This window comes from Salvelinus namaycush, chromosome 6 (assembly GCF_016432855.1).
Source record: "Salvelinus namaycush isolate Seneca chromosome 6, SaNama_1.0, whole genome shotgun sequence".
Lineage (NCBI taxonomy): Eukaryota > Metazoa > Chordata > Actinopteri > Salmoniformes > Salmonidae > Salvelinus > Salvelinus namaycush.
In genome coordinates, this window is record NC_052312.1 from 16,067,731 (window position 1) to 16,093,448 (window position 25,718).

At 40.1% G+C, this 25,718-nt stretch overlaps 1 protein-coding gene across 1 annotated transcript in view; it reads right to left on the minus strand.

Moving 5' to 3' along the window:
- The window catches only part of LOC120048976 (phospholipid-transporting ATPase ABCA1-like), a 301,645-nt gene that overhangs the window by 155,535 nt on the left and 120,392 nt on the right, over nt 1-25,718 (minus strand). The window contains exons 21-24 of the mRNA XM_038995238.1: nt 23,457-23,596; nt 21,732-21,869; nt 5,304-5,524; nt 3,592-3,670 (exon numbers count right to left, since the gene is read on the minus strand). Coding sequence (XP_038851166.1) covers nt 3,592-3,670; nt 5,304-5,524; nt 21,732-21,869; nt 23,457-23,596 — 578 coding nt within the window. The remainder of the gene's footprint in view (nt 1-3,591; nt 3,671-5,303; nt 5,525-21,731; nt 21,870-23,456; nt 23,597-25,718) is intronic.

The following is a 25,718-nucleotide window of genomic DNA, read 5'->3' on the forward strand; positions in this document are numbered from 1 at the left end:
CTTCGCTGGCCATGGCAGAACACTGACATTCCTGTCTTGCAGGAAATCAAGCACAGAACGAGCAGTATGGCTGGTGGCATTGTCATGCTGGAGGGTCATGTCATGTCATGGCCTGCAGGAAGAGTACCACATGAGGAAGGAGGATGTCTTCCCTGTAACGCACAGCGTTGAGATTGCCTGCAATGACAACAAGCTCAGTCTGATGATGCTGTGACACACCGCCCCAGACCATGACGGACCCTCCACCTCCAAATCGATCCCGCTTCAGAGTACAGGCCTCAGTGGAACGCTCATTCCTTCGACAATAAACGGAAATCTGACCATCACCCCTGGTGAGACAAAACTGTGACTCGTCAGTGAAGAGCACTTTTTGCCAGTCCTGTCTGGTCCAGTGAAGGTGGGTTTGTGCTCCTAGGTGACATTGTTGCCGGTGATGTCTGGTGAGGACCTGCCTTACAACAGGCTTACAAGCCCTCAGTCCAGCCTCTCTCAGCCTATTGCGGAAAGTCTAAGCACTAATGCTGGGATTGTGCGTTCCTGGTGTAACTCGGGCAGTTGTTGTTGCCATCCTGTACCTGTTCCGCAGGTGTGATGTTCGGATGTACCGATCCTGTGCAGGTGTTGTTATACGTGGTCTGCCACTGCAAGGACGATCAGCTGTCCATCCTGTCTCCCTGTAGCGCTGTCTTAGGCGTCACACAGTAAGGACATTGCAATTTATTGCCCTGGCCACATCTGCAGTCCTCCTGCCTCCTTGCAGCATGCCTAAGGCACGTTCACGCAGATGAGCAGGGACCCTGGGCATCTTTCTTGTGGTGTTTTTCAGAGTCAGTAGAAAGGCCTCTTTAGTGTCCTAAGTTTTCATAACTGTGACCTTAATTGCCTACCGTCTGTAAGCTGTTAGTGTCTTAACGACCGTTCCACAGGTGCATGTTCATTAATTGTTTATGGTTCATTGAACAAGCATGGGAAACAGTGTTTAAACCCTTTACAATGAAGATCTGTGAAGTTATTTGGATTTTTACAAATTATCTTTGAAAGACAGGGTCCTGAAAAAGGGACGTTTCTCTTTTTGCTGAGTTTATTTGTCACATGCTGTACTGTATATTTGACATATACAACTGTGTGGTGTTTAAGTCTAAAAATGACATACACAGACAGTTCTATAGAGGGAATGTGATTTAATATATCTTTGGAAGGTCGCTGTGTTTTTAAGTTATGCTGTGTTGTTTTAAGTAGTTTGATTATGGATTTAAATGAAGCCATGTCATTATATTCATACATACTCACCCTCACTCCCAGCGTCACACTCACTCTCACATTCACCCTTACGCTCATCATCAATAGAAATCCAGTCTTTTTTCCCACATGATATGTACAATCCAGTCCCTCATCCAAGTGCCTTGATCCTTGATCGTGATTCCAAGTCGAAAATTGAATTTAAAAGACCAAGGCTGCTCTACTACTGATTAGGCCTCTGGTCAGTACTGACTCTGGTTGGGAAATCAGACCCACTAGCCAGTGTCACAGATCTCTGAGAGAGAGAGAGAGAGTGGACTAGAGTACTTAGAGATGTCACTGTCACCTGAAAAGGAGCAGACAATCAACTGCTGACATGACATTCTACAGCCGGAGTCAGACTTTTAGCCCCTCCTTCTTCTCTCTTTCCTGTGATAGCTGATGTGTGGTGGTGAGATCCATACCGTCCAATTTTAAAGTGGAACTGACAGCATTTAGCAAGATTCAATTTGATTAAAATCGGTTTATATGCACCCCAGGAAGAATATGGCACTTTAAAAAAATATATCTGACAAGCCAGCACTTAGATATGGTCATTTTCACATTTTCATAAATTCTTTAAAAGTTTGGGAATGACTTATACTAAGGCATTTTCTGAAAATTCTTTAGCAATATAGAGTTGGAATGCGGCCATGCGTTTGGACAATTAATAGATCCTGCAGTAAATAAAACCTAATAAAACCATCTGTCCCGTCCAGGACCGGACTCTACGCAGACCGGTGCGCCATAGCCAATCAGAGCTACAGTAGGCCTTTATGCAAACAAGCCATTTGCCACACGGGCAAACCATCATTCACTTTGAACTGGACTGTTTGTTTACAGGCAGTTGCAACAGCGTGACTTTTAGATCATTACAACGCATTCGCCAAAAGCCACCTGAATGGATTTCTGCAAATATGTCAATACCACGGGAGTCCTCTTACATTTGTTAACTTTACAATCCTATTGATCAAACAACCATGAAAGGTAGGCTCTCTCTCCCTCAGTTATGCACATCAACAACAACAAGATCAACAACTGATGCTAGCCTGAGCAAGATGAGCTAAAATTTCAGTAAGGAACATTAGATAAACACTCTCAAACTTTTTACGCTTGTTGGCCGTCAAAAATTACACTGATAAACGATGGGTAATTGTAGCCTACATCCTTCTGTAGCTTGCCTTGTCCCAACCAAGCACCCAAGCTAACTGGCTAAAGTTGGCTAGCTAAATAATTCCAGACACAAATGAGAGAACATCTCACTGACCATTTTACTCGCCCTAGCAGAGCTGGTTAGGCTGTTTACATGTTATCTAGAGCGTTCGTGACAATTTTTTTGCCTATGTTTACTGACACCGGTCATATTCAGCGGCTGTTGCGCATTCATAAATTCATCAGTTACTCTGCGCTCTGGCACACAGACGAGTGCTCTGAAATCGGAGTAGATAGCCAGAGTGAATTTGCGAATGCAAGAGATATGTTAACTGTATAACACAGTCGTTCAAGTTCTTGCTAGCTAACCAAATGACACCTGCATCTCTAGCTGTGTATAGGCACCGAAAAACGATGAGGGGAAAAGTCAGTCACTCACCCACTCCTCCAATGACATGACATCATCCTAGCAGCTAGCTAGCTATCTAGCTAACGTTAGGCTGTTTTACTATATAAATAGATACGCTAGCCTATTAGCCACGTTATGACTGACTTGTGATCATTGCCCTTGCTAGTTTGATTGTATTGACATTCCCAGCCTTAGTTAAATTAGTCTGTTTTTGTCCAAAATATTGAGTCAATGAAACTGAAACAGTGCATCCTGAATGGAGGCAGCAAACAATGTACCAGGCCAGCTGTGATTTACAACCTGATAGCAATATTTTTTGGACTCCCAAGAAATGCATTGGTGAATTATATCATGCATTGAACTGCATCCATCTATTCTGCCAACAATGCCTTAGTGTACGTCATGAACCGCTGAGTCAAATAGAACCTATTTTTAAAACCTCTTATATAATTGGTTTTGTAGGATAAACTACGAATTTTATATTTTTGAATGATATTATGATTGTCTGTTTCGTATCTGTAAAGAAGCTCAAACTCTGTCAGTTCCACTTTAATTGCTTTGAGTACTTGAAAAAGCACTATCATGAACTCATGATATGTTGGTTGAGCAAATAATATGATGTATGTATGGTGTTCATATTAGGACAGCCTCAGTCTCAGTAGGACGTCTAGTCATTTATTCAATTCAATTATTAGTTTGGATATAGCCAAATATAGTTTGGATACATTAGATGGTGTTATTGCTGGTTCTACCTGTGGGGTCAGAGTTGCTCCAGTTCTGGCTTGCAATCCCTTCATCCAGACTGGTTCTCCTCAAGGTCTCATCAGTCTCCTATTAGAGAGAAATTTTAAAGTATTCATCATTACGGTAGAGCTCTCAGACTGATTATCACCTCCACAATTCTCCCCTCATATCTCATATTAATGGAATTACCACGGTGGTCCAACTCGTTAGTGTTTCATTAGAGCTAAGTTTGGCTGTCAGCACCAACAGATGCTGTACTTACCATATACCGGGAAGTTGTAAGGGGGATCCACTACAAACCATCATATACTGTATATGTCGCCCATATTAGGACAGCCTCAGCAGGCCTGCTGAGATTGGAAGAAGTCATACTAAGACTGAGGCTATCCTAATATGGACACCGCACATGTATCATACTATTCACTCAACCATCGTATCATGAGTTCATGATATGAACTCATTTAATTTAGCAAATACATGTGTAACAAAATCCCATATATGAGGAGTAACCTGGCCAGAGACCTGAAGACTTGTGTTATCTACCCCAAGCTAATGCCTAAGATTTAGCTCGATGTGATAACACAGTGGTGCAGGCGACCCAAGTTCGAAACTTGGATGGTAGCATTGGCACAACTTTCCAGTCAACGGACAGAATGGGCAGCATTAAATTAGGTTTTTATGAGAACTACTGTCCTAAGGCTTATGCTTAGCTGCTGTCTGCACCAGTGGGCTGATGTAGCAAGTCATTTTGGGGGAGCATTAAAGCTCTCTTTGCAAAATGTGTTTGTTTTTTCTTATTATTATTTCTTTTTTCTTTTTTACAAATTACTCCACTCTCCACAAAGGGCCTGTAGACTAATGGTAATTGCTGTAACCCTGCTTGCATCGGTGCATCTTGTTAATTTGCTCCTATTGATTAAAACCGTGGGCAAGGCACTGCAAGGAGCTAGATCAAGAAACCCGTTCCCCCCCTCCCTCTTGACAATTAGTATCTAGTGCGGAGGTGTCTGCCAATTCTCATGCTGGGGGAGACTAAACACAGATCATTACAGGGGAGGGCAACTTTCACTCTGGAAAGTCACAGGAACCGTGTTGATAATGGAGTGTGTGTCTTAGAGATTACTATTGGGATGCTTCCCGCCAGATGCAAAAAGTCAAACAAATGATCTTGCCCCATTATCGGTGAATTATAGATTGGTGTCATGATGTTGTCCAATGTGGGATCAGACATCATGAATGGGTAATTGAAAATATGCCACAGAGTTACATGTTTAGCTCACATTGACCAAATGAAACTATGGTGAAAACTCATAGCCAATCAAAATAAAATAAAAGTTGGGGATTTTTTGCTGGGTAACACTTGCTTATCTGTCATTTTTGATACCAAAGTGTCATGTGTGGAGTTCACCCAGCTCCATCATTTCCTAAATAGAGAACCATTTTTCATTTTGGGGGCATGTTATTTCAACTGTTATTAGCAATCATATTGATTTGTTATCAATACAACACGAGAACGAAATGTCCTAGTCCCAAAACAGACAGCCAAATGCAGCACACAGTATTTACAGTATTTACCTTGGTCCGGTGTGATGTTTCCTGATGTTTCCCCTAGGTACAGATTGAGGATCAGATTCCCCTCACCTATTCCAAACCTTAGTCTTAAAATGCTAAACTGACCCAAGATCAGTGTCTAGGGGGATCTTCACCCTACTCCATTTACCTCTTTCTCTTTCACCTGGCCCTGCTTGACTCCGCTGCGCTCGTTGGTAATTTGCTCATTTCCGGCCTTGACCAGAGTGAGGTAGTAGCCACTGCCAAAGTACTTTTTCAGGAACAGGGAGGAGCCGTAACAACACATCTTGCCGTGAGAGATAATGGCAATGCGGTCTCCCAAGATGTCGGCCTCATCCATGTGATGAGTGGAGAGGATGATTGTGCGACCTGCGGGGGAAAGATGGAGCCAACAAAACTATTGATTTCACTCAATGGGCCCAATTTGGAGCGTAGGTGGACTGTGTTCGTGTATGTGTGTGAGACAGACAAAAACAAAGAGAAAGTAAGAGTGAGTTTGTGTGCATGTGTGTGAGTCAGTGCTCTGGAACTACTTTGTTTGTTCTGTCAACCATCTTGAGAAATACATAAATTGGACCAGAAAATTATAATAAATGTAAAGTCTTTGAACAGAGCCAAGTCTGCAATCTGTTTCCATATTGTGGTGTTGTGCTTATTTCCTCATTGTACACCCCTCTGGGTTTGCAAGTCATAGCCTACTATAGTTGTATTCGAAGCAACGAGATTGTGTGTGGGTTGGAATCTGGAACAAAGGACAAATTCTGCAATACCAGTCTTCCTTCCAAATCAAGTAAGAAACAACAACAACTACATACACTTCCACCTGAATTGAATACAATGTAACCAACATAAAATTATGCATAGACCCAACATAAAATGTTGCATAGACCATTCCTTTGCTGTGTTTCCTAACATTTTCTAAGTTTCAATTTTTGTCAGCAGAAGTTATTTGAGAGAAACCAAATCACAACCACAGAGAATCTATATGACACCGGAGCCTGCTTATTCACAGGGGGAGTGGAGGGTCATATCATGCACCCTGAACTAACACATACTAATCAGCACATTCCCAGTCAAGCAGGAAGTAGACATGAGATATGTGATGAAGTCACAGCATGGTCATCTAGCTGGATGACGTTAGGTCACAGTGTGAATGGTGGCAGCATTAAAATGTGTCTCGGTTATTGTTGATTTTGCCACATTTCAGAACAGAATCAAAACCCTGAAATGCAAGGAAGATTAGGACTTAAAGATTTGCTTTGAAGTGGCTTGATTGAAGGGTACCAGGATATTTTCATTTTAAGAAGAAATAATGAAGTTACAGGCTACATACAGCAATACTGCTAAACTGACGTGAAATTAGAAAAGAACAATGCATGCAACCATTGTGTAAAACAACAGTGGGAAAACTAGCAACCCCTATGGTACAAGATACCGACAAGAGTAAGATTGTAAGATGTAAGATGTTGTAAGATGTAAGATGTACAATGTGGTGTCTTGTGGTATTGAGCATTTTATCGGCATAATATTGGCAATGATAATGAAGTCCTTCACCAGGAGAATTCATTCTATCTCAGTTGAAACAGTAACAGCCACAAGTAGAAGCGCATTGTACACTCGGACATACAGTTCCATGATATGATACACATTCTCTCTTGATTAGCTGACCGGTTGGATTTTTAGGTCATTCAGGGGGGTAAGATTTGCTGTCATTATTACAAAAGGTCAGGGTTATCTGCTGAGCGTGGCGTTTTCTCCCTCCGAGCTAGTTCAATTTGTATCCCCACAGGTCGCATTATCCCTGGGATAAGGACACGCACAGAAGTCTTAACCATAGCCTCACGTTGCACTATGCTCCTTCGTTTGGAGAAGCCGAGAACCAAACTGTTTTTCCTCCCATCCCTTATGCCCTCTCACCCTCTGAGCTTCTAAATGTGTCTCTGCCGCAGAGTTATGCCACAGAGTTATGCTAAGCTCTTGTCTGAACCTACAGTGCCATTGGAAAGTATTCACACCCCTTGATTTTTCCCACATTTTGTCACATTGCAGCCTTATTCTTATTATTTTTTCCCCCTCATCAATCTACACACAATACCCCATAACGACAAAGCGAAAGCAGGTTTTTAGAAATGTTTGCAAATTTATAAAAACAGAAAAACGTATTTTCTGTATAAGTATTCAGACCCTTTGCTATGAGACTTCAACTTGAGCTCAGGTGCATCCTGTTTCCATTGATCATCCTTGAGATGTTTCTACAACTTGATTGGAGTCCACCTGTGGTAAATTCAATTGATTGGACATGATTAGGAAAGAAACAAACTTGTCTATATAAGGTCCCACAGTGGACAGTGCATGTCAGAGCAAAAACCAAGCCATGAGGTCGAAGGATTGTGTTGAGGCACAGATCTGGGGAAGGGTACCCCAAAAAATCTGCACCATTCAAGATCCCCAAGAGCACAGTGGCAGCCATCATTCTTAAATGGAAGAAGTTTGGAACTACCAAGACTCTTCCTAGAGCTGGCAACCCGACCAAACTGAGCAATCGGGGGAGAAGGGCCTTGATCAGGGAGGTGACTAAAAACCCGATGGTCACTCTGAAGGAGCTTCAGAGTTCCTCCGTGGAGATGGGAGAATCTTCCAGAAGGACAACCATCTCTGCAGCACTCCACCAATCAGGCCTTTATGGTAGAGCGGCCAGACGGAAGCCACTCCTCAGTAAAAGGCATATGACAGCCCGCTTGGAGTTTGCCAAAAGCATCTAAAGACCCTCAGACCATGAGAAACAAGATTCTCTGGTTTGATGAAACCAAGATTGAACTCTTTGGCCTGAATGCCAAGTGCCATGTCTGGAGGAAACCTGGCAGCATCCCTACGGTGAACCATGGTGGTGGCAGTATCATGCTGTGGGGATGATTTTCAGCTGCAGGGACTGGGAGACTAGTCAGGATTGAGACATCTCTGAATGTCCTTGAGAGGTCCAGCCAGAGCCCGGACTTGAACGCGATTGAACATCTCTGGAGGGACCTGAAAATAGCTGTGCAGCGATGCTCCCCATCCAACCTCAAAGAGCTTGAGAGGATTTACAGAGAAGAATGGGAGAAACTCCTCAAATACAGGTGTGTCAAGCTTGTAGCGTCATACCCGAGAAGACTTGAGGCTGTAATCGCTGTAAGGTGCTTCAAAAAAGTACTGAGTAAAGGGTCTGAATACTTAAATGTGATATTTCAGCATTTTATTTTTAATAACTTTGCAAAAAATTCCAAAAAACGGTTTATACTTTGTCATAATGGGGTATTGGTGTGTAGATTGAGGGGGATAAAAAAAAAATCAATTTTAGAATAAGGCTGTAACGTAACAAAATGTGGAAAAAGTCAAGTGGTCGGTATAATTTCCTAATGCACTGTATTCTACTGTATATCTAATATATCTACTGCTCTACATATCATTCTTAGTATATCTTCTGTAAATTCATCCAAACTACATATAGATTGCATTTGGATTACTTTCACAGTACCATTTGGGTTGTTAATTTGATTTGTTCTGAGGTTTCTTGATAATATATATATATATATATTGTATTTTTTTGTTTACTTGTTTGACATTTTACTGCATTGTCAGGAGCTAGTAACAAACATTTTGCTGCACCTGCTATAACATCTACCACATCTGTGTACACAACCAATAAACTTTGATTGGATTTGATTTGAACCTTTACTACCATGTCCAAGATCCCCATTGAGTATCTCACTAAAATCTTATGGGACTCTGAAAACATTCAAACAAGCAGATCAATACACATGGAAAGAGGATGTCACATGGTCAAAATGTAAACATTAGTGGAGCCACATTATTAGGTTTGGAGCATTGTGTTTGCTTGCAAAGAGCGATGCAGTAGCTAACTAACTGTAAATAAGTTACTTGTTTCTCATCACAGTTAACCAGCTAAAGTTATTCACAGTTAGTCAGCAACTGCTCCAACACTATTTTCCTATCTAGTGTAATGCTGTCCTAAAACAATGCCTCTGGAATGATGATGTGAGGTGGCTCCAGGTGTGTTTACATTTTACTAATTGTGATGGAATGCGCTTTCCATGCGAATTAAATGTATGGAAAAGTGCTGATCTTTGAAGGGGGAGATGAGGAGATTGGGAGGAGTGTGGCAGAAACCCACATAAAAACTATATATACTATATACTATGGAATGCTATAGTATTACTGTTGTGTTTTTGCAGACTTTCTTTAGTATTCCCTTGTGTTTTTGCAGACAAAAGTTAGCAAAACACGAGTGAATACTGCAGGATTAACTTTAGTATACTGTTGTATGCTGTAGTATTTACTGTTAACTATAGAATAAATACTGTAGTAAAAGAACTGTAGTATATACTTTAGTAATTACTGTAGTGTTTTTGCGGATTGTAGTATACTGTAGTATTTACTGTAGTGTTTTTGCCGACATTACTGATATATTTACTATAGTGTTTTTGTTTTATTATCTTTGACATAGAAGTGGAGGCTTTCTCCTTGAGGAAACCTACTTGAGGAATACTAAAAGAGCAAAATGTTCAAAAACCTGTAGGTAGGTTGCACTGGAGTCTGAACGGATTGTTCAGAGCTTCTGCTCTTTTCTGTAACCTGTAGGGCACACGATATATGGTCTATACTTGGCATGTACAGTAAGTTTCTCACTTCTTGGTGGAACAAATTGGGATATCGGGAAGGGGAATGGGCAGGTTATATGCAAATAAAATACTGTACTATTTAGTAAAAAAAGTGTAGTGTTTTGCAGACATTACTGTAGTATTTACTGCAGAGTATTAATTGCAGTTAATACTGTATTTTTTCTATTGTACTCTACAGTATTCTACAACATTCTATAGTACAGTAAGTACTACAAATGATCGAGGTATACTACAGTGTGCAGCATAGTATTCTACAGTATACTACAGAATTATATAGTAAGTACTGTAGTATTTTCTCCTGTGGGTAGTCCCATGTGATTTGTTACTACTGACATGGCTAATTTTGCATGGCTGTTCGTGCTCGCTGTTGATTTCAAGGGATTGCATTGGTTTACAGGGAGAAATAATAAAAACACACTGCATGATGGAAGGTGAGAGTAAAATAAATGTGTTTGTTTGGTGTGCAGTCCACAAAGGTATACTGATTGATGGTGTGTTGTGGTGCATTACAGCACAAAGTGATAGATCAAAGTAGTGGGATATGCAGGTAAATCTCCTGTGCTGTGACTGCATACAACATAGTGCCGGAGATCTAAAATCCTGCTTTTCTTGTAGGCCTACATCAAATGGAGGGATTTAGACTTTCATACACTTTAACAGCAGCAAGATATTGTTCATTGACAAGCAAATTGAGGTCTGTATACTTAGGCTGAAGGAAGCACATAGTACTGGCTTGCTAAGGCTGGATCCTAATTTACAGAATTCATATTCTGAACATTTTCACTCCTCTTCAGACATCACCTATCACCTAGTAATCTAAACTCTAAACCAGTCAATCGTCACCCGTCCTCCTCAACCAAACCCAAGTCCAAACCCTGTACTATTCAAGCATCAAACTTGACAAGGTGAAGGGTGAGGTCTGAGGAGAAGGACAATGTTCCCGAATATGTATTCCGTCCTAACTACATCAATAATGTGGGCACTTTCTATACCTGAACTTTACCTGTTTCATTAAATGAGAAACTGCTAACCTGCCTGAAGTGTTGCATGTTAATAGAGATGTTATTATTACTAAACCACTAACTAAGACTGACATTCAACACACTCCTCAGCAGCTCTTCACTAATTGATGCCTAAATCCTTTTTGAAATCAGACATGTTGGCTGGATCCACAACAAGTGTAGCTTTAATTTGGTGTCTTTCATGTGTGATTTCATGAAAGTTTGATTTCTATAGTAATTTATTTGAATTTGGCGCTCTGCATTTTTACTGGCTTTTGGCCAATTGGGACGTTAGCGTCCCACATATCCTAGAGAAGTTAAAGGGTCTATGTTTAGAAACATTACTTGCACATAGTTTTGAGGTTGTCTACTTCTTTTACTTCAAACAGGCTGTAAATAAAGAGTATGCTCACTAAATGTTCTGTTTATCCCATCTAGACAGAACATTTCAATTGAGATAAGATGGAAGTTAAAGATGAGTTGGAAGGATAGAGTTTCTTAGTGTTTTGAGAGTGTTGAGTTAGAGCACAATAGTGTGGAGTCTCTCTTGCCACACCTCCACTACAGTTAAACTCTCATCTCTCTCTCAGATCAAGGCACCTATGTATAAATAACTAATATACTTACTGTTTATACTGTACACCAGTATGGGTTGCGAACCAAAGGACCTGTTAATGGTGGGTCGCTACGTAAATGTATAATTATATCATTAATTACTGGAATTGATTTGGCCAAGTGCAACTGCGCTCTCAGTTCAGTGCCCTCTCTGGTTATCAGCAGTCTCTGCTCAGTTTGGTAGCTGCGCGAGAGGGAGAGGGAGATGCCCATGTGTTTCGCTGTTTACCGGATCTTTTTCTGCAGTTTTCTTGAAGATCACTCCGTGACCCACACACTGCAGCGCTGTCGTTCAAGCCACTGACTTGTCATTCCCACTCGCCATCACTCACCGCTGTCATGAAATGGACTCATGCTAGCTACGTGTTCTGACTGAGCTCAATCGTCATGAAACTCAAATACAGTGATTACTTTTTGTCTCTTTCATATAAACTTTGAGAAATAACGAGGAGCGCCCACACACACACGTGTTTTGTGTGGGGAAGTGCTTAGTAATGAGTCTCTCAAAACGAACAAATTAATAAAAACGACACATCCTGACCAAACATCCAGGCACAACATGACGGTAAACCCAGGGAGTTTTTTCAGAATAGGGCCGAATGTTTCAGGAAACTGCTTCGAAAGTGTAAAAGTAAGTCAACTAGCAAGGCATTGTTGTATTTTTATAACAGGTGATGATAATCAGAAATAAGGGAGTACTATCTCTCATAGTAGTAGATGTGAGTTTCTCTTTCAAACAACCCCCTGGCCGTGTAACGTTACACAGGCAATAGCTAACGTTAGCCAAAAGCAAGCTAACTAGCTCTTGATAGTGCAACCCCAAGAAACAGTACAGATGTTGAAGAATTATCAGGCCTACTGTACATTTTACTGTAGATATCAATGTTGAAAACAAGTCTAGGTTGGAACTGTTGCTGTTACAAGTAATAATTTTTATTCTGAACTGGAATAAACTGATTGAAGCAAGATGGTTTTGAGATAAATACTCACACAGTTCTGGGTCGCTCATCTGCAGGAGGAAGCAGTATCCTGCCTGACTGAGAAAGCAGTAGATGTTCTCATCCAGTTTGACACCACATACCTATGCAAGTCAGGGTTCTCAAGTACAGAAACAGTGTCAATGCTGAGCATGACCTCAGTGTTACACTGTCAAAAACAGCCCAGAATAGATTTGCTTGTTGCAAACTTCAACCAGCCACACACCTCTCATTAGGACTGTGTATGTATGTGTGTGTTTTCAATCAGTTTATTCCAGTTCAGAATAAAAAATATGTATTTTAAAAGCAACAGTTCCAACCTAGACTTTCTATCAATAATAATTAATACAGTAAGATGTACAGTAGGCCAGAATTTTTTATCTGTAACGTAAACTCGTACATCGCCTTGGTCCGTACATTTGCCCTTATTTTAGCGCCCCAAAAACGTAATACTTCCAGATCAACTGTAATGTTAATACCATTGTAAAGCACAATTTCTCCCCTTTCCAACAGAATCAATTACATGACCTAAACACTGCCCGTTTCTGCATAATTCAAGCAGGCAATGAGCCCCGGTCTTTTTAAAAATGGCGGGTGGGGAAGCGAAACTAATGCGTGATAGTGAGAAGGAGAGATGTTGTGTGGGAAAAGTGCTTTTTTTCACTCGATCTGTTCAACTTATCACCTTATCGCCTCTAAAATGTAAATAAAACACTATAAAGAGTTTATATAATGTGTCATTACATACCTATTTGAAGGTTTGTGACGAATTTGAATCGGGTTTTTAGGGCGGTGCTAAAGTGATCTTAGAAGTAAACAGCGGCTTTGAGAATGATGATCGCATGCAATGATGACGCAAAAAATGACTAGGTATCCCCACCTTACCCCTGTCACTGTCCATTTCTTGTTTTTAAACGATGAGAGAAATGCTACACCTGGTGGAGAGAGATTGTAAGACAGAAATAGTTGCTTTATGCCTGCTGTACTTTACGACATGACACGTCACGATGTAACGGAGGGTCCGTTTTTTCAACTTTTCTCCAATACTATAGAGTCATTACCATGTCGATCAACGCTTGAATAGAAACGTAGTTCACACCCCAGATTTTGAAGTCAACACAGTCGCTACAGTCCCATTAGTTTTCTTTGTAGCCTTGTTTGAATGTTGCGGTTGCGCACATCTGTACGGAATGGGGTGAGTTTACGTTACTGTTACTTAGGGTTGCACGATCAAAAAGCCTGTGTGTGTGTGTGTTCTGTTATACATCTGTGTGATGTGATTAATCCGTTTATTTCAGTTCAGAATGAAATTTATTTATTGTATTTTAACATCAACAGTTCCAACCTAGACAGGTATGTAAGAGTGTTTTCAATGGGGAAAAATAAACATGAAAATATATTTATGGGTATTTCATTGTTATTTGCTTTTATCTATATTGCTTTTTTTTTTGCATAAGGGCAATGAAATGTACCGATATTTACATACAGCATATTTTCCTAAGCTTGGATCCCAGGAAAACACAGAATTTCTAATTTGGGTCCCAGGCTAAGAACCCCTGCTGTATGTATACCCATATTTACACTCCCCTCCGTGATTATTTGGAAATATATTTTTTTATTTGGCTCTATACTCCAGAATTTTGGATTTGAGATCAAGTGTTTCATATGAGGTGACAGTACAGAATGTCACCTTTTATTTTAGGGTATTTTCATACATACAGTACCTTTTTTTTACTGTTTAGAAATTAAATCACTATGTATTTAGTTTGAAGGCGTCATATGTATTTGGAGAAATTCACTTATAGTGCATTAAAGTAGTCAAAAGTGTATTATTTGTACCCATATTCCTATCACACAATGACTACATCACACTTGTGACTACGTCACGCTTGTAACTACATCCCGCTTGTGACTACATCACACAATGACTACATCTGTCACGCCCTGACCTTAGAGAGCCTTTTTATTTCTCTATTTGGTTAGGCCAGGGTGTGATTTGGGTGGGCATTCTAGGTTGTCTATTTCTTTGTTGGCCGGGTATGGTTCCCAATCAGAGGCAGCTGTCTATCGTTGTCTCTGATTGGGGATCATACTTAGGCAGCCCTTTTTCCCACCTTCAGCTGTAGGATCTTCTTTGTGTGTAGTTGCTTCTGCACTGCATATAGCTTTACGTTCGTTTGTATTTTGTTGTTTTTGTGGTGTCATTTAAAATAAAAGGAAAATGTATGCACCTTGGTCTCCTAACAACGGACGTAACAACATCACTCTGTGACTACTGTGACTACATCCCGCTTGTGCATTTGCAATTTGTTTTGGTTTTGGATTATGTTGTGATCAATAGAAATGAATGGTATATAATGTATTGTCATTTTGGAGTCACTTTTACTACTACATTAATGTGGATGCTAACATTATCACAGATAATCGTGAATAATGATAATGATGAGTGAGAAAGTAACAGAGGCATAAATATCATACCCCCCGTTGTGACGGACAGATGTTCCAAACTCTGTTTAAGACAAGACTGACTTTATGACCAACATTATCCTCTTAACACTTTGTAGTCAATTTTGACACTAGAATAACTGTTTCTGACTCATATCGCTGCCACATAAGCCGTTTTCAAAGGGATTTGTTGCTTTTTAAAGGCAGTCGCTCTTTAACACATCTACAATTCATATAGGGGAATGTCAAGTGCTCTCAGCACAAGTTTAATTGGAATGTATTAAATCCCACATATGTTTTTTGAAGAAAACAAAGAAGCTCATAGATCAGCAAAGATCTTCTACAGAGTGTAAGAGATCTTCTGAGGAATAACTGAAAGCGAACATGCTATGTATTCTGAGGACCCAAATGTCTACACGAGGAAGAAGCCCATAAGGAGAACATTAGTGCCTATTGAACATAGAAAATATAATTTACTTTCTAATTAACTATCTACAGTTACAAGTAAGGCTACTTCAAAAGAACTGTGTGAAAGTCGTCAATTACTCGCTATCAATATCACTGAGACTGACCAATGGGAACCTTTGAGAATAAGATACAATTTCCTAGTAAAACAATTAGCATAACAATATAATATACGTCCTTATCAATGAAATACTTTGAACAATCAAGAATTAAGGGCTGAAACCTGTAACTTAAGCTTGAGTAACTCAGACTTTTGGTTATCTTAAGTTTCAGCCTTAAAGCACTTCCCTTTTTCAGACGATAATGTAAACTGTTTAATGGTTTTATCCTGTCAGAAAGACAAACAACAAAAGTATAACAGCAGAACCAATAGCAGTTCAAACAACCGGAAACATGGACATTCTCTGCACACTTTGTCTAGAAACAGCAAAACAATTAGCGAAGGAAATAAAAAAATGCAATATCACCTTGGTTTTGGTTTCAAACAAATACACTCTCAATGCAATTTGTTTCAGTGATCAACTTTAGCACCATTATCAACATTGTGGTGCCAATAAGACCTGATACAGTATGACTCACTTAACTATTATGGATGTGAATGTTCTCATTAGACGAGAGTTATCTCAAGCTCTGAATCGGACTTGATTAGAAAGAACACTGCTAATGACATAGCGAGGACGAAATGCCACTCGATGCACATTAAACACTTTGACATCTGTAGGAAATGTGTTATTATAATGTCCATATCTTGCCTTTCAGTCATTGTCTAGCCTGGGCAAACAGCAAAAGTGTAGGCTACAAAGTGACAAGCAGTTGAATGTCAACAATTAACGAGCGTGTTAACTGTGTTATCGAATTGGATGCGTCTCAGATGCCTTATTGTCGCTGTCATCTTGTCATCACTATTGGTCTACATGACAATACCGTAGACTGGGAAGACAGATGCGTCATTGCCGCCCAAAGCAAAAGCATCTCAGAAAAAAGGGTCATTAAAACAAAATAAATGAAGTGCTAATTGAACTAGAGTGTTAATTAAAACCATGTGAGACCCAAGCATAGATCCAAATGTAAAAAATGTTTTTATTACCCTCAAAAATACTTGTAATATGCCCCTGATCATGAAATAAATCAGTTTGTAGAACAATTTTATGGAAATCTTGCAAAAATGCCACATTGGGCTTCAATGATATGAACATGTTATGGTAAGAAAACTGTCAAATTACAGAAGTGGCTACTTCAGCCACATCTAGGAGCAACAATGGCTCAGCCACGAAGTGGTAGGCCAAACAAGCTCACAGAACAGGACCGCTGAGTGCTGAAGCAGGTAGCGCAAAAAAAATTGTCTGTCCTCGGTTGCAACACCTACTACCAAGTTCCAAACTGCCTCTGGAAGCAACGTCGGCACAATAACTGTTCGTCGGGAGCTTCATGAAATGGGTTTCCATGGCCGAGCAGCCACACACAAGCCTAAGATCACCATGCGCAATGCCAAGCGTCGGCTGGAGTGGAGTAAAGCTCGCCGCTATTGCACTCTGGAGCAGTGGAAACGCATTCTCAGGAGTGATGAATCATACTTCACCATTTGGCAGTCCAACTGACAAATCTGGGTTTGGGGGATGCCAGGAGAACACCACCTGCCCGAATGCATAGTGCCAACTATAAAGTTTGGTGGAGGACAAATAATGGTCTGGGGCCGTTTTTCATGGTTCGGGCTAGGCCCCTTAGTTCCAGTGAAGGGAAATCTTAACGCTACAGCATACAATGACATTCTAGACCATTATGTGCTTCCAACATTGTGGCAACAGTTTGGAGAAGACACTTTCCTTTTTCAGCATGACAATGCCCCGTTCACAAAGCGAGGTACATACAGAAATGGTTTGTGGAGATCAATGTGGAAAAACTTGACTGGTCTGCTTAGAGCCCTGACCTCAACCCCATCGAACACATTTGGGATGAATTGGAATGCCGACTGCGAGCCAGGCCTAATCGCCCAACATCAGCTCCCGACCTCACTAATGCTCTTGTGGCTGAATGGATGCAAGTCCCTGCAGGAATGTTACAACTAGAGGTCGACCGATTAATCGGAATGGCCAATTAATTAGGGCCGATTTCAAGTTTTCATAACAATCGGAAATCGGTAGTTTTGGACACCTTTATTTAACTTCTTTGCGGTAGGGGGCAGTATTTTCACGTCCGGATGAAAAGCGTGCCCAGAGTAAACTGCTTGCTACTCAGGCCCAGATGCTAGGATATGCATATTATTAGTAGATTTGGATAGAAAACACTCTGAAGTTTCTACAACTGTTTGAATGATGTCTGTGAGTATAGCATAACTCATATGGCAGGCAAAAACCTGAGAAAAAATCCAACCAGGAAGTGGGAAATATGAGGTTTTTAGTTTTTCAACTCTTTGCTTATCCAAGATACAGTGAAAATGGGGTCATGTTGCACTTCATAAGGCTTCCACTAGATGTCAACAGTCTTTAGTACCTTGTTTGATGCTTCTACTGTAAAGTGGGTGCGAATGAGAGGGGATTGAGTAAGGTCTGCCATGAGCTGACCATTCGCGTTCATACGAGAGTTCCATTGCATTTCTGAAGTCAAAGGAATTCTCCGGTTGGAACATTATTGAAGATTTATGTTAAAAACATCCTAAAGATTGTTTCTATACTTCGTTTGACATGTTTCTACAGACTGTAATATGACTTTTCGTCTGAACTTTTGCATGGACCTGCCCGCGCGTCGTGAGTCTAGATTGTGTACTGAACGCGCGAACAACAATGAGGAATTTGGACATAAATGATGGACATTATCGAACAAAACAAATATTTATTGTGGAACTGGGATTCCTGGGAATGCATTCTGATGAAGATCATCAAAGGTAAGTGAATATTTATAATGCTATTTCTGACTTCTGTTGACTCCAACATGGCGGATATCTCTTTGGGTTGATTTATCGTCTGAGCGCCGTACTCAGATTGTTGCATGGTTTGCTTTTTCCATAAAGTTATTTTGAAATCTGACACAGCGGTTGCATTAAGGAGAAGTGGATCTAAAATTCCATGGATAACACTTGTATTTTCATCAACATTTATGATGACTATTTCTGTAAATTGATGTGGCTCTCTGCAAAATCACCGGATGTTTTGGAACTACTGAACATAACGCGCCAATGTAAACTCAGATTTTTGGATATAAATATGAACTTTACAGAAAAAAACATACATGTATTGTGTAACATGAAGTCCTATGAGTGTCATCTGATGAAGATCATCAAAGGTTAGTGATTCATTTTATCTATATTTCTGCTTTTTGTGACTCCTCTCTTTGGCTGGAAAAAATGGCTGTGTTTTTCTGTGACTTGGCTCTGACCTAACATAATCGTTTGGTTTGCTTTCGTCATAAGGCCTTTTTGAAATCGGACACCGTGGCTGGATTTACAACAAGTGTATCCTTAAAATGGTGTAAAATACATCTCTGTTTGAGGAATTTTAATTATGGGATTTCTGTTGTTTTGAATTTGTCGCCCTGCAGTTTCACTGGCTGTTGACGAGGTGAGACGCTACCGTCTCACATACCCTAGAGAGGTTCACTAGGCAAGTCAGTTAAGAACACATTCTTATTTTCAATGACGGCCTAGGAACGGTGGGTTAACTGCCTTGTTCAGGGGCAAAACGACAGATTTTTACCTTGTCAGCTCGGGGATTCAATCTTGTAACCGTACAGTTAACTAGACCAACACTCTAACCACCTGCTTTACATTGCACTCCACGAGGAGCCTGCCTGTTACGCGAATGCAGTAAGAAGCCAAGGTAAGTTGCTAGCTAGCATTAAACTTATCTTATAAAAAACAATCAATCAATCATAATCACTAGTTAACTACACATGGTTGATGATATTACTAGTTTATCTAGCGTGTCCTGCGTTGCATATAATCTATGCGGTGCGCATTCGCGAAACAGGACTGTCGTTGCTCCAATGTGTACCTAACCATAAACATCAATGCCTTTCTTAAAATCAATACACAGAAGTATATATTTTTAAACCTGCATATTTAGCTAAAAGAAATCCAGGTTAGCAGGCAATATTAACCAGGTGAAATTGTGTCACTTCTCTTGCTTTCATTGCACGCAGAGTCAGGGTATATGCAACAGTTTGGGCCGCCTGGCTCGTTGCGAACTGATTTGCCAGAATTTTACGTAATAACAATGAAGGTTGTGCAATGTAAGAGGAATATTTAGACTTATGGATGCCACCCGTTAGATAAAATACGGAACGGTTCCGTATTTCACTGAAAGAATAAACGAGGTGATAGTTTCCGGATTCGACCATATTAATGACCTAAGGCTCGTATTTCTGTGTGTTATTATGCTATAATTAAGTCTATGATTTGATAGAGCAGTCTGACTGAGCGATGGTAGGCACCAGCATGCTCGTAAGCATTCATTCAAACAGCACTTTTGTGTGCTTTGCCAGCAGCTCGTCGCTGTGCTTCAAGCATTGCGCTGTTTATGACTTCAAGCCTATCAACTACCGAGATTAGGCTGGTGTAACCGATGTGAAATGGTCAGCTAGTTAGCGGGGTGCGCGCTAATAGCGTTTCAAACGTCACTCGCTCTGAGATTTGAGTAGTTGTTCCCCTTGCTCTGCATGGGTAACGCTGCTTCGAGGGTGGCTGTTGTCGATGTGTTCCTGGTTCGAGCCCAGGTAGGAGCGAGGAGAGGGACGGAAGCTATACTGTTACACTGGCAATACTAAAGTGCCTATAAGAACATCTAATTGTCAAAGGTATATGAAATACAAATCGTATAGAGAGAAATAGTCCTATAATTCCTATAATAACTACAACCTAAAACTACTTACCTGGGAATATTGAAGACTCATGTTAAAAGGAACCACCAGCTTTCACATGTTCTCATGTTCTGAGCAAGGACCTTAAACGTTAGCTTTCTTACATGACACATATTGCACTTTTACTTTCTTCCCCAACACTTTGTTTTTGCATTATTTAAACCAAATTGAACATGTTTCATTATTTATTTGAGGCTAAATTGATTTTATTGATGTATTATATTAAGTTAAAATAAGTGTTCATTCAGTATTGTTGTAATTGTCATTATTACAAATATATATATATTTTTAAATCGGCCGATTAATCGGTATCGGCTTTTTTTGGTCCTCCAATAATCGGTATCGGCGTTGAAAAATTATAATTGGTCGACCTCTAGTTCCAATATCTAGTGGAAAGCCTTCCCAGAAGAGTGGAGGCTGTTATAGCAGCAGAGGAGGACCAACTCCATATTAATGCCCATGATTTTGGAATTAACTTTTGTTAATGCTGTGTATGTAAATCTGAAATTAAGTAATACTTTGTCTGAAATAACAAAAGTGTATAAACTTGACCAATCGAAAACATATATTTTTGAAAGCATCAACAATCATTATTATTATAATATATATATATATTTGTTTATGTATGGAGAACCTCTAACTTACTTTTAGTAATATTTGTTTGTTCTTTCTGGCTAAACCTGGAGCGATAACCTCTTATCTTACTTTACCATAATATGAATGGTCGTCAACGGCAATATTCTGAACTCGTAAACCACTTCTTTTTTTGGTTGTACTATATTTAATGTAGTTCTTTTGATGGGTAGAGGGAACATCAAAGTTACTCTTTAAGAATGTGATGGCCATATTTGGAGAATTTGGAAGGGAAACAATCTAACTTGTCTATCAATAGATGAATGTGGCCCTATGTCTCAGTTTAGTAACCCTTTCATCCCATCGCTGCCTTTTTTGCAACACTTACAAAACTACCTCTATGTCAGGCTAGATGTTGTTTCTCAGTTCCTTGTTGTCTACATAATTACTACATCTTACAGAATACGCCCCAAAAATATTTCAAGTTATGTACTTGCATGGATGGCTTACAGCATGCTTGTGTAGGGGGGACCAGTGTGGTCTCAGATGAGTGGACATGTTTCTAGTGTTTCAGAGGCTACTGATGCCACAATAATCATACTGACACACAACAATACTACTACTATATATACATCTGGGTCTAAGGAGATGCACCGTGTAAGATCATGTTTGACATGCTTTTACTTTTGTTTAGGATCTGTACAGGATGCAATTTAGGAAATGTTACATTTTTTCAACTGTAAGCATCACAGGGCCCTCCTACAGCCAAATTATCGACCTTGATTATTATTATTTTTAACTTGTTGTATTTAACTCTGGGTATTCCTGTAACCTGAGAAATGTGTTCAGAGATAAGACCCATAATAAATACTTCAAGTCAACACGCCAAACAACATCATACATAGTCTATAGTCTGGAGCTCAATAGTGGTTTGGTATTGGATTTGTAATTCGACCGACAGATCCCATACCTTTTTTGTACTTCAACAGAAGTTCCCATATCCCTCTCCGGGCGTACGGGTCCACCCCTGCTGTGGGTTCATCCAGGATGACGATGTTGGATCCTCCCACGAATGCGATGGCCACCGACAGTTTCCTTTGCATTCCCCCTGAGGATACAGTTTACGTTTGGTCACTTTCGACCCCTTTCAAAGGACACACTTTCTACCCCCTTCAAAGGACACACTTTTTACCCCCTTCAAAGGGCACACTTCCTGCCCCCTTCAAAGGAAACACATTCCAATTCCAAATTGACTAATGACCCCTACACCCTAGCACTTGTGTGGACCTTAGAAAATTGGATAGGTATTGGGAAATAAGTACCAATAGGATAGGACTTCATGTGCCCTTCAGAGAACATTCCAAATCAACCTCTGCAGGTTTTCTTTTCTTTCCTTTAAATGAGAGTCTGAAAACCAGGTGTGTAGACTTCCTAGCTAATCAATGACCTTATTGATCAATACAGGGAAGGAATGAGAACCCACAGAATGAAATTAAAACTAGAATTTATCAAAGAATAGGGCTGATCGATTTTGACATTTCAAAAGCATATATCGCTGTTCATTCTGATCAATTTCTTCCTTTACTGTGTTTGAGTGTTCAGGATAACACTTACAGTTTATCAGCTTTTTCATTTCATAAAGGTTAAGTTTTTGGTTGAAATCAAAACCACCAGGGCTCTTTCTCAATAAGGATGGAAAAATACTGTGTCATAGAATGGCAAGGTAGCGGCAGGGTAGCCTAGTGGTTAGAGCGTTGGGCTAGTAACCCGAAAGGTTGCAAGTTCGAATCCCCGAGCTGACAAGGTACAAATCTGTTGTTCTACCCCTGAACAAGGCAGTTAACCCACTGTTCTTAAGCCGTCATTGAAAATAAGAATTTGTTCTTCACTGACTTGCCTAGTTAAATAAAGGTTAAAAAAAAGGGTATGTAGCTAATGGTCCGTTTGACATTTTGTCGCAGATAGAACAACAAGTACATGAAACAGATACGTGTAACATTTCTACTTTTGATAGCTATAGTGTTATTGCCAGTGTGAATATCACACATTCCATGTATTGCTCATACCATTATTGAGCCCTTATAACAAGCAGGTACACAAATGGTGAAGAGACCTGATTGTGCATCAGTATTAAAACCTTACCGTAGACATCATAGACATCTCAGCAGTAGATATGAGACATGGTGCAATGCAACAGGTCTGTAGATGGTTATGAGGAATCCGTATGTTTTGATGTAAGACTGGTCATGTATGTGTGCATGTGTCAGACCGAGTGTGTGAGCATGTTTTATTGTCTTTTGTCCAGCGTGAAATTGATATATGACAGAAAGCTACATAAGACGATGACGCACAGGACACTCTGGGAGCTGTTGTGAATGTGTCATGTGTTGTGGAAGTATCAGACTAGACGTACCTTGAAAGTTCTATTTCAGGGATTTCTTTCACATGCAAACCATGACTGGTGCCAATTTATCAAGGATATTTCTTGCTCCCCAGACAATGGATTATACACCTAACACACATTCATAGGTGCATTTCCACAGGCACGTACGTACATACACGCGGTTTGACAAGTGGTGGCTGGGGTAGAGAGCTACTACAACATTTGTGCATGATTGTAATCCCTCGATACATATAGATCCCAAACACACGAATATTTGCCCGGGCACACACACACACACACACACACACACACCTGACAGGTTCTTGGCAAGTTCCTTGCGTTTGTGCGGCAGCCCTACATCCTTGATCATTTGGTCCATCTCCGTTTTCACTTCATCACGACTTCGACCCTTTAATCTGGCGTAGAAGTAGATGTGCTCCTCTACTGTAAGGCTAAGAATCAGAAATACAATTAAGGAACAATTATTAGACTTATCAACAACAGAATGAATACCAAAATGCAAGTGTGTGAAATTAGGCACAAAATCGACACTATATACACATTTTTGTTCCAATGTACAAAAAGTGGATCCAATATTTTCTGCATTTCCAGACTCAAGTGACAATAATAATTGAAAAAAGTTTGATTCTATATGTTGTTTCAGTGTACTTCAAGTTACATGGGATAGTCTCTCCTGAACTAGGCTTCAAATGAACTTAGACTCCTCTAACAAGATCTTAATTACCCAATTTTATATGGTCCTTCATGATTCAAAGATGACTTATTAGCTGCTACTAAGCACCTTCATCATCAACTCTCAATCTGTCACGTTAATACAATCCACACAACTCTGACACCAGAGTTTCCACTCCAGCGAGCCGACTCCATTCGTAACATGATGTCACAAACTTCTGTGGAATCATCTTGACTGCAACGCCGGCGGGCATATCTGCGTACGTTTTAGCGTCTACCTCCCGTGCGCATTAATATTGAGAGCCTCAGTTTAAATATAGACACTTCAGTTCTGTTGGGATAAATATTAATGGCCATAATTCGCTAGTACTCAGTCATAATCATGATGTAAGAGACGTGAGGCATCGGAGGTCACAGGTGATCACTCAGCAGAGGGGAAAATGGAAGAGAACCCGGTTATGAGAGGGCATATCTAACAATGGCAGCCAGTGAGTCTGGATCATGGTTAATAATGACACTATTAGAGGGAAGAAAGTGGATGGAAAGAATGAAGCTTAGTTTAATTTTTGAAAATGGAGACGATGGAGGAGGAGAATATTGCAATGATTTGAGATGCAAGTTACTGTAGATATTGAATTTGGAATATGTCCAACATTAACTGTGGGCTCTCCCACAGTGCAACATTTGACACATTTAATGAAAATGTTAACATGTTTATCCTGTTGAGAAGAGGTCCTGTAAGCAGATTACAACAAGATGGTCTCTAAAGCCTTGTTCACACTGCAGGACTTAATGCTCAAATCAGTTTTGTTTTTCAAATCCATTTTGGACTACTGTCTGTCCAAACAGCAAGTTACAAGTGACCAAATCAGATATGTACTGTATATTCAGACAGCAGTCATTTGCTGACATGGCTCAGCTAGTTGTCGTAGTAATGATGGGCGTGTGTGCAGTGATGTAGACTGATTGGTGATGGGAATCTTGCTTCCTATCACTCAGAAGTTATGTAGCAGTTAAGGTGACAACAATGCCTGACATGGACGTTTCCCAGTTTCATTGAATGTTCAAAATGAACTTTCAAAACAAGTAATTTTTGTCTAGCCACAGCAGTCAATTAGCTAGATAGGTAGCTGTTGAGCTTTCTAGCACATTCACTAGTTTATTAGTAAACAATTAACAAACTAGGGGGGGTTGTCTAACTTTTTTGTTGCTATGGGGAGGGTTGTGTTTTTTTTATTGGGAACAGAGGAGGGTAGAGCATTTTTTCCATGTTTCCATTCACCTTTTTGTAGGTTTTACTATATAATGTCAAAATGTCCTCACCTGCTTGCATGGGTCTCCCCTATGTCAAGGTCTATTGGTACTTCCCTTATGCACTGTGCTTTCCCACACGATAACTATACCACAGGTCAATATAGTCTACCAGTCTAAGGGTCTATCCAACAATCATAGTGACAAAGGTGGTAGGTGGGTCTTTTTTCCAGATCTGCAAGGTCTAACTAGCATCATACCACACATAAAATCATTCAAAGTTACACCAATTTTCTATATATTTTCTATATATTCAGAGATAATCAATTATCCTACCGAGACTAGCCTACAACACCGCAATGCAATGAATAATTGCATTGCGGTGTTATAGGCTAGTGAGTACAACAGCGAGTACAACATTCTACTCTATGCTGTAAACTGCAGTGAAAATGTAATTTGAATAACGGTGCAAAAGCCCTGTGATTTTAATATTTAATTCCATTTGGATCTGTTGTGGGTCTACTCTCGACAGTTTATATAGCCCACTGCACTGAAGCTAGGTAACACTGTCACCACCGATAAATCCACGATAATCGAGAATTTCAATAAGCATTTCTCTACTGCTGGCCA